The sequence below is a fragment of the Protopterus annectens genome, chromosome 3.part0 (genome assembly GCF_019279795.1).
Source record: "Protopterus annectens isolate FY-2018-M chromosome 3.part0, PAN1.0, whole genome shotgun sequence".
Classification (NCBI taxonomy): Eukaryota; Metazoa; Chordata; order Ceratodontiformes; family Protopteridae; genus Protopterus; species Protopterus annectens.
Window position 1 is genome coordinate 748781630 of NC_056731.1, and position 10470 is coordinate 748792099.

At 35.5% G+C, this 10470-nt stretch overlaps 1 protein-coding gene across 1 annotated transcript; it reads left to right on the plus strand.

Annotated features, from left to right (window-relative positions):
* The first annotated feature begins 2517 nt into the window (after positions 1-2517).
* LOC122797280 (C-C motif chemokine 3-like) lies at positions 2518-9230 on the plus strand. Its single transcript, XM_044066122.1, has 3 exons — positions 2518-2841; positions 5144-5258; positions 8983-9230. The coding sequence occupies exons 1-3, from the start codon at positions 2772-2774 to the stop codon at positions 9089-9091; spliced, it is 294 nt and encodes a 97-aa protein (XP_043922057.1). The 5' UTR covers positions 2518-2771; the 3' UTR covers positions 9092-9230.
* The last annotated feature ends 1240 nt before the right edge of the window (positions 9231-10470 follow it).

A 10470-nucleotide genomic window follows, 5' to 3' on the forward strand; every position in this document is an offset into this window, starting at 1 on the left:
CAGGTATTACAATAAATGTGCTAACCATCGCTCTCACCCTCAAAGCCAAAAGCAATGGGGAGAACAGCCTCAAAAATAGGGAGGCATTTTAAATACTGCTCTTATAAACATAGAAAGTTGCCAGAATAAAAAGGTCTTGTGTTACCATACATTTTCTGAAGGATATAAAGTCTGAAACTCTAATGACTGTCATTATTTAGTCAATTCAGTCATCATACATTTGCCACAAAAATCCAGAAACTCACAAATTTTATGATGAACAGACCAAAAATATGAGGCAAAAATGTGGACCTTTTGTGAAAATCTGTGGAGATGAGAGGTATGGTGCTAAAAACTAGCCCCCCAAAGCAACACGTTAAAGTGTGTCTACACAGTGTAATATACAAAAAGTATACTATCAGCTTCAAGTTCAGATTCCCAGTGAAAACTAATAATTAGTTAAAAATGCACCATAATAAATTCAAGGACTTCCATTCATTCATGGGCAGCCTAACAGAAGTGCCACTGTTACTAAAAAGAGATGCGGGAGGAATTTAGATGTAGAGTGCAAATGATTTAGAAAATGTACAAACGCTGTGTAATTTAACCAGCATAATGCCAACTGATGAGGAATTCAGAGGCAAGGTATTTAAAACTGCTTTGCTCTAGAGTCTATAACAGCCCTTCACAGCAGTGTATGATATTTACAAAATGGTATAGATACACTTACACAGATAGCGGAGATCTCAAAGAGTTGAACAACTGCTTGTTCAGGTCGCTTACACGAGTAAACCTGAAAGAGAAAACACTTGCTTTCAAAATTGCAGCAATAAAAATAAAAATTGAATCCAATTGTATTGACTGAACTGACTGAATGACTTTTAAGGCTGCACTTGGGCCAAGAAGATTTTGATGCAATAAGGAATAGGGTAGTAGCATCCAGAAGATATAGGCCTGACACCATCTAACACACCCTGACTAATAGTGAAACAGTTTTTCAAATAAAGGCAGTATCTAGCTGTATTGCTACAAAAAATTGCAGTCCTCGTTTAAACAGGGGGTACTTTGTAGTGCTATAAATAAGAACCTCCAGGATTAGAATGCTGCAGTGAAAGACACACTTAAAGTCACAACTCTATAAACAAGGGCAATGATCATTGTTATGTTTTTTATAAGCCCATTCCTACTTAAATGTTGTAAAGAAGGACAGTTCTCCAGTTAAAGTGTTACAAATAAAAATGATACCTATTGCACTGTTATGAAGTTGGACAAGCCTCAACATACTGTCTTCTACAAAACGTTCTAAACACTAGTGACTTCCATTACAGGTCTGAAAAATAGTCAGTATTCCCAATCTGCATACAGCAACAGAATTTGTGCAGAACGGAAGTTGACTAATTCCATTCACAAATTCTAGGTTTATGATGTATATAATGTGTAACAGAACTATGGACTTCATCTTTAAGTTATATTCTTGGGACTATATTCCTATTTTGGATATTTTGCCTTTGCTAATTTGAGAATAAGTAATGGAATTGAAGAGGCATTCACTTGTTTGATGCTAAGGCTTTTCGTGATTAAATAACCTACTCAGCCATATAGTATACAAAAACAGGTTATGAGAATAAAACAGATTTATGGAATTCAGCTGTCATAGTATGTCATACTCTGTTCTGAATCCAGCAATGATGAGTTGTATTGGATGATGTTGAATAAGTCTTTTAACTAATTAATGCTTCCAAGACATATCTGGGGGGAGGCTGTGTTAGCAAGTAAAATAGAATCAAATAATCCAAAATATCTGTGAGTTTTGGTACTTGGATGGATTATGCTACAGAAGATTTCTGTCAATGGTAACAATTGTTTGACAAAGAGAATATAAAGTGTTGCTGTGAACATTACAGCCAGTATCTTTCTCTGGGCAGGGGACTATATCTCCACAGCTCTAATTACAAATTTCATAGCCATCCAAGATACAGGTGATATTGTTGGCCACCTGTTAGATGCCAGGAGGAAGGAACTGTGGAAGAACATTCTCTTTTTTCTTCATGAAGGTGATATTTTAAGGAGGTTTCCACTGAATTCTGGAAATAATTACACATGCAGTATGCGTCTGTTGAGCTATACCCAAATAAGCAATGGATGAGTGGGTTATACCTCCGAATGAGTATGTAGCAAGCAGGAAAAAAATCTCTCAGACAGATGAGTTTAAGAATTAAAAGATTAATACCATTTCTGCACCTATGACATGGCAGCAAACTTACATTTACAAACAGTTATCTGGTCTCTAAGAAATGGTGAGGCATGCAAAATCTTAATCTGGGTAAACATTGCAGGCATTTATTTAAAGATCATTCTGCCATCCATGGTTTAAAAAAGCCTATGTTCGCACCTACTTGTTTTGTAGTATGTTGGAGAATGTTTTAGAAGTGTTAGCTGTGGTCTGGCCTAAAAACCACATCACATGACGTATATTAATGTTCATGCTCACAGCTGCTATCTGGACAGTCCCTTGACTGTTACAGATAGTTACCAATTAAAATAATCTTGGATGAATGTACTTTTTCCACTTATCTTATGTACTTCTATTTCTGTACTGCTGATTCAGAATGAATGGGCAGGGGAAAGTACCTTTTCCATTATTCTGTCCATGATCTTAGAGGTTTCTCCACACTGCCATGTTACCAGCACTATAAAACTTGAGACAAATGAAGCAGGCTTAACATCAGATCTTCAGGATCTAGCCATATTACATCATCACATCAGCATTTCATTTGGAGCAGGCATCCACAATGGCTTATGTTAAACTAGCCTTTGCAGCACTCTTCCTTGTCACCATCTGCAGCGAAGGCTTTTGTCTGAGTGAGTACGGTATATAGATGTTAATATGAAAGCTTAGAGTGAAATTCCGTTATTGAAAATGTAATAAGAAATCCTTAGAAAGGAAGCATTTGTAATTACATGTAATGTAGCCTTAGAGTTATCCACAATTATACATTAAAATACAGATTTTTCTTTTTTGATACCAAAGATGTAATGTATTTACTCAACAAGACATTGTGTAGACATTGTAGAATTTATGGATCGATGAATTACTTTTTATGATAATGCAAGACATAATGGACAGATAGACAGATAGATAAATAGATAGATAGATAGATAGATAGAAAAGTAGGCAGACACATATGCAAATAAGAAGATGCATGTAGCTTAACTGAAGGAGCTATAAGTTCAGAGTTTGATCCTGTGTTGTATTGAACTATAATCAGTAAGCCTTAGTAATTCTGTCAAAATAGATCTGACTTTCATTTATTCAAGGTCTCAGAGATTCAATGTGCCAGAGGATTATAATATAGGTCTGCAAGAAACACAGTTGATTTATGGTATAATGCAGCTCATTATATCTGAATGGTTTACTTGCAAATGAGACGACCTAAAATTGTGGTTATAATGAAAACTGCAATTTTACATTCCAAAGAAGTCACAGTTTGGTTCAGAGAAGACCAGACTGTTTTTTTTTTTTTTTTTTGCAAAATGCATGTGTTAAAATATAATCGCTATATTTTTCTGGCTGATAATTGGATACTGACTTAAAAAGGGGTTAGAACATTTGTTTTCTGATGAATTTAACTTGCTTCTACAGATGACAGTTTGTTTTAGAATTTGCATCTGACAGTGTGTGCGGTCAAAATGGACAGCAGTAACATTAGGTTTGTCACCTTTTCTGGCTACTGTTCAAGGTGTCAATTCACTGGAAATGTTAAATGCAATGCAAAGAAATAAAACAAGTATGACCCAAGACCATTACGAGGAAGATCAACAGGAAATTTTGACAAACTCTAATAAATATATAATGATACCTCAAATAAATCATAGAAAATAATGTGGACTGACAGATTTCATAATCATTTACAAAGATAAGGCAAGTGAATAATTAAATTAGACAGTACAAGTTTTTTTACAGGTCATTTTTATGACACCCCCCTGGGAAATAATATCAGAGATAAAACAGACTACTGAACACAATAGGAAACATCTGGAGGAATTAAAATGACTAGTATTCAGATGTGGTCATTGTTAAAAGGATTTAAATCACTAGTGCTGAGGTAGATTTAATTGACTAGTGCCAGATATGAACATTATTAGAGAGATTTAAATGATTAGTGGTCAGATGTGAAAGGGGATTTATGTGACAAAGGGACACACATAGAGCAGTGGCTGAAGAACTACTAATGACCACAGATCTCAACTACAGCCTGATAGGAAATATAACCACCAATAGTAATACTCAATGCATATAAATTAAATAGACATAAAGGAACATGACCACATGCATAGGGACTTTTGTAGAATGATACTTAGGAAGGAATATGCAAAAACTTACTTAAGCTCTTTGATAGCTGATTGCAGGGCATATGTCAATAATCTTGTGATGATGGTGTGCTGTGGAAATGCGACAACTGGTGCTGAATATGGTAATACTGAATTAAGGGGAAATGCTGAGAAACAAGGTATTTGTATATAGGATGCTTAAGGCACATATGACATATGTGAAAAGTTAACAGCTCTTCTAATTTGAAATCATAACAAGGACAATTATTGTAAGGAGTACCAAGGGAGAATTCAGTAACACAATGGGGGATTTGAAGAATGGAATACATAGGGAACAGACATGCACTAGGCTAGTCATTGTTGTCTAAGCTACAATATGAAGTCAATAAAAAAATTAAGGTTGTGATAGCATTTTAGTCTAAGTAAAATGCTTAACATGAAACAAAATGGCATAATAAAATATGAGACAATATAGCTGAGAATGCCTTTTATGTTTTTGATATGGAAGTATTAGTTATATAAATCTTGAAAGTGTAGCACTAAACATTTGATGTTGAAAAGAGAAGAGAGATTCATAACTATTGTCTGCAAACCCAGTTTATAACATGATGCTTTACAACTTCTCAGTTGCTCTGCATGGGAGTTAATATGATAACAAAAGTGCACAAACTGATAATAGTTTCAACAAACCTTCATGTCATTGCCTGGCTCTTGTATTGAAGGCATATCTTTATTGATTTTCTTAAAATGAAACTGTCTGCTGAGTCACTTCATTAAGAATATGTATTTTATCTTGCTATGAAATCATTAAACTTATTGTTTTCTTCTGCAGCTAGAGCAGATGTTCCACAGGCTTGTTGCTTCTCATACACCAAAATCGTTCTTCCACTGAAGGTTATAAAGGGCTATTACATGACATCAACATCATGCAACACTTCTGCAGTAATGTAAGCAAAATTAAATATGTGTATATAAATATCTGTACTTCATACACAGCTAGCGTCAAATGAGGTGGCATGTTTTGTAAACAAATAGGTATGTGCTAATCATTGATCTGGAATTATAGAGCATCGTTTTTCCAGACGAAAGTCATAACACACCCCAACACACATGCACACTTTGATTTCTCTTACTTCTGCTGTTGGAACACAAATACATGAAGCACTGATTTTTATTATTTATTTATTTGTTTGTTTGACATTTGTTGACCAGGATAGTCGGACTGAGCTTGTGCCCTTTTTCAGCGGAGGCCTGAAGAGTAAAGCTCCACAGTACATGTTATGCAAGTAAAACAATCACGTTACAAATTATACTAATACGAATTCACAGTAGAAAAGTAAAATACAATAGACACAATAGCAAATTATACAAAAAAAGGTCAAGCATATATCAATTACAGTAGAAGTAAGAGATTTCATCAACAGAGGCATTTCATGTAAGTATAGAGGAGGAGAGAGGGAATAATTTTAAGTGGGATAATTGCAGCGACAGGACCAGGTGCTGTATAGGTAATTTCTAAGTGTTTTTTTTTTTAATTCTTGAGATAAGAAATGTTTCTGAGGGCCATGGGAAGCTTGTTCCATGACAGGGCTGGATGGTAGCTATAGAGGTTCTGTCCAACTGACATTCCAGGTTTATGAATCTGTAATAGACATAGGTCAGAGCTTGTTAGGCAGAGTGGTGGGTTATAGAGGGAGGCAAGACAGGATATGCTGGGGCAAGGCTTGTTCAAGATAGAGTGGGTAATGAGACATTGAGTAAATAAATGTTGATTAGGAAACTATCCAGCACAGTGTTTGGAGAGCATGAATGTGGTGAGATGTTGGTGGCAGATTAGCTGCAAATCTAGTTACTTTCTTGTAAGTGGTTTCAAGTTTGGAAAGTAGAGAGGACTGTAAGTTAGTTAAGATCTGAGAGCTGTAAAAGAGGTTTGGTAGAAGATAAGCCTGGCCAAGTGAGATTCTTGAGTTGGGAATAAGGAACATTTTGTTTCTATACAGTAGGCCAAGCTTTTTGTTTTTTTTTTGTTACAGTGATTTACATGGAGGTTGAATTTAAGTTGGTTATCAATAATCACACCAAGGAGTTTAGTGTGGGGTTCAGCTGAGATGGTGGTGTTATTAAGGGAAGAGATGGTGAATGAGAATTTAAGATGGTAGATAGATTTGAATAGGAATAGAAGATGTTTTGTCTTTTTAGGGTTTATTATGAGCTGGTTTTTAGTAAGCCAAGTTTCAGTGGGGTTAAAAGAGGTTTGTGTCAGAGTGAGCAGGCAGAGGGTTTGTCTGCAACGGTGATGACAGTGGAGTCATCTGCATACTGTATGAGAGATGACTATGGATAGGATGTGTATAGTTAGTACTGATGTTAAAGAGAAGGGGGACAAGAATTGAGCCTTGTGGGATGCCCATATTAACTGGGAGAAAGGGAGACTGAGCATAGAGCCATTTGACAGATTGCTGTCTGTTAGTAAGATAGCTGGCAAACCAGGAGATAGTTGCAGAGAGAGGTTTAGTTGAGAATGTTTGGAGAGAAGGATAGAGTAGGAGACAGTGTCAACGGCTTTGCAGAGATCTAAGAAGAGGCAGGGCATTAGTTTATTATTGTCTCTGGCTTAGGTGATGGAGTTAGTAAAGGAAATAAGAGCGGTAGTGGTGCTGTGGTGGGGGCGGAAGCCCTGTTGGGTAGGGTGATGAGGTTTTCTTGAGTGAGGTAAGCCAGATGTTGTTTGTGAATACAGTCCTCAAGGATTTTGGAAAGGGAGGAGAGGGTATAGCAATAGGGTGATAATTAGAGAGCTCTACAAAGATTCCACCTTTTTGGATAGGTATGGTGTAGAATTTCTTCCAGAAAGTAGGGACAATGGATTCAATGATTGAGCTTTTAATGAGGATAGAGACTGGGTATGCTATGGAGCTAGCAGCAGCCTTTAGGAAGAGAGGTGGCAAGTTAGCTAATGGGGAACAAGGTTTAAGTTTGAGAAGATTTTTACTGTAGCTAGTATGGACAGGATTTAGTGAAAAAGGGTGATTTTGCAGTATGAGGGTGGTGGGAGGTGGGAGACTGATCCAGTTAGAAGCTAGCAAAAGTTTGCTGATGATGTCAATAAAGTAAGACTTAAGGGTGGAAGCAGTTTTTTTGGGGTGAGTTATTTGGTCTTGGGGTTTGGGGTTGTGGGATTTCCAAGGTAGAGAATTTGGTTGATGGTATTTCAGAATATTTTTGGATGTCTAGGTTGTGAAGCTAGGGGTGTGTGGTAGAAACTTTTTTTTCAATGTTTGTGTGTTTTTTGGCCAGGTTTCAGATTTCCCTATATTTTTGTAGGTGTGTATGAGGTTTTGTATTTGTCCAGAGTTTCCATGCTAGAATCTCTGTAACTGATGAAAGCCTGGGTTAATGTAGTTACCAACGAGAGCAGCATGATTTGACTGACAGTTCTGGTAGGGGCCAGGGAGTTTAGAGTGTTTACGAATATGGAGTTGAATTGAACGGGTTTGTCTAGAGGAAGGTGAGAGAGGAAGGGCCAGTCACTTGTGGAGAGATATTTGTTGAAAGTATCAGGGTTGAAGTTGGTTAGTTTATGGCATTCCTTGAATTTAGGAGGTCTAGTGATTTGGGGGGAGAATCTTTGAACATGTATAGGGGAATGATCACTAACTGTGTCAGGTCAGGAAGAGAGTCATGGTGGTGATAGATGGTAGGATGGGAGACAAGGATTCAGTCAAGGATTAAGTAGGTGTTTGTGGGATTATGAAGGAAAGTGGGGAAGAGATAAGTTGGGCGTAGCCATAAAGGTGTATGCTGTAGTAGAGTAGTAAGATAGTTTCATTAGGTATACTGTCAGCCAACCAGTGAAGAAACTGTTCTAGTAAAGGTCTGTTATCTCCAGGGGGTATGTAGAGTGCAACTATTGTTAGAGTTTTGTGGTTGTTTAGCTTACAACTGGCAATTATATTAAACACAACTTATGTATTTATTTGTATAATTAAGCCACCAGAAGTCAGACGATAGATGCTTACGTTTCTCTGTAAGGTTGAGTTAGATAAATATCAGCACATAACAATAGATAACATTATCTTGTATCTTAAATTGTTATGGAAGTATGTGCTCTGTAGGAAAATTGCACTGGTGTTCAGCACATAGTCCTTTTTTATTTGGTAGTAAGAAAGTTTAGGAATTTTTTAACTAACTATTACCGGATTCTGACTGAGCAGAATAGGCACTTCTTTGTTGAAAACTGCTATATTAGTCAGTATCAAGCATAAAAGGAGAACTACAGTTATCTTACAGATGTACTTTAGAAGGAACAGTAATATGGTAAGAAGTATATGTATGGGTTAAAGCTGCCAGACAGATTGAAGTCCCTCGGCATTCCCTTTTCTGCCCCTGCACACCCTCTCCTGCTGTAGCCTTTTGACACAGCTTGCTATCAAACAAAAGTACAGTTCATACTTTGTATTTATTTCTGTTTGTTAACAATGTAGTTGGACAGTGGACTCATTTCTTTCTGCATAAAGGGACACAAGCTTTCTACTTAAATACTTTCTGTTGAATAAACTGACATAATCACCCAGTCTTAGTTTTGTTAAACAGGAGTTTGACTGGTGTCTTTATGAATTTTGCAAATTTTAAAAAGCTTAAAATAAATGCATTTTATTTTTTTTTCAACAGATTCAAAACACCAAAAGGAGAATTTTGTGCTAATCCTCAACTTCAATGGGTGAAGCGTCATGTTGATTCATTAAAAAAGAATACAAAAAACCAACAATCCTCCACATAAAAATGTCTCGATCACTAGTTATGCAAATGTCTGAGTCTTTATAGTTCTATGAGTTTCTCACATGCATACTCTTTTACATATTAATAATAAGCACTCTAATACCTGATTGTGTATAAAACATTCTGCCTACTTCTTGATGAATCATTCAGTGCAATATAATAATTTATTTTAATTGTGAATACTTTATAATTTTGTATTGTGTGAGTTTGCACAGAAGTTTATAATATAACATAATATGATATAATATAATATAATATTAAATAATATATTTGTAGTATGAAAATCATATTTAATATTTGCACTTTTCTCAAAAAGTAAAACAAGTAGAAACATATAAATTTGGACCGTGTTATTTTTAAGAAATAATTTAATAGCTATACAGAATTAACAAAATGATTAATTTTTGGTAAGATGCAATAACCTGCTTTCACTGTGTTATAATGTATCACAAATAGTTCTGTGGTTTGTAGCAATTATGTCATTAGAATTAAGCAAAGATGTTAATAAATTGCTTCTGAAAAGCTTGCTCCTTTATTTACATGTATACGTAGTACTAATACTGACATTACAATTATTGTTCCAGAACTGTGACTCTTTACATTTGCACGAGTTAAAAAAGTTGTGCACAGTTGTTTAATTATAAAGTATTTTTATAATGTTTAAATTATTAAAAAATATTACAAAGCTGGAAAACTGCCAAGGTAAAAAGAAAACTCATTCAAGTCTAAAATAAGCATGAGTTCTGTTTCTGAGATGTCTAGTTGCCCATGAAGAAAGGTATATATTTCAGCACTATAGTGTTGCCGCTGGTCATGTCAATAAGCCCATAAGATCTATAATGGTTTGCAGTAGATTTCCTGCTCCATCATGCTTATCCCCATTAATGCCTACCAACTCCTATATGGTCCATTCACTTCAACATTCATTTAACTTATGAACTAGACATGTTGAAGATCTTTAGACTCTAGACTGGTAGAATACTTTGGCTCTCTCCATTAAATATTGCTGCTTCACATCTTTTAGTTCCCCCAAGGCATGCCTCTTTAACCAAAACAAGATATTGACATAGAACCTCACTTATATTTTTAACGACTTTATTGAATTATCACTTAAGACATAGGCAAACATACATTTATATAAAAGAAAACAAACCATGATAAAATGTTTACATTTATACAATTATCATCAACTCAATGTTACATACATTGATTGACTCCTGCCTTTCCTTAAACCTCACTCCTCTTCCAAAATATTACTCTGCATGTATTGTCCCACAGTTTCCATTTTTCTTCTATGTAATTTGTTCCTGCCCTTTTCTAAAGATCTCATTCCAGTTTTTATCTCTATTATAATATTCCTTACTTCAAAATACAAATGGT

Excerpts from the sequence above, each read along its gene's own strand:
- LOC122797280 (XM_044066122.1), top strand. The coding sequence starts at position 2,772 with ATGGCTTATGTTAAACTAGCCTTTGCAGCACTCTTCCTTGTCACCATC. Across the intron at positions 2,842-5,143 it reads CAGCGAAGGCTTTTGTCTGA|CTAGAGCAGATGTTCCACAG; the intron begins GTGAGTACGGTA and ends TTTCTTCTGCAG. Across the intron at positions 5,259-8,982 it reads TGCAACACTTCTGCAGTAAT|ATTCAAAACACCAAAAGGAG; the intron begins GTAAGCAAAATT and ends TTTTTTCAACAG.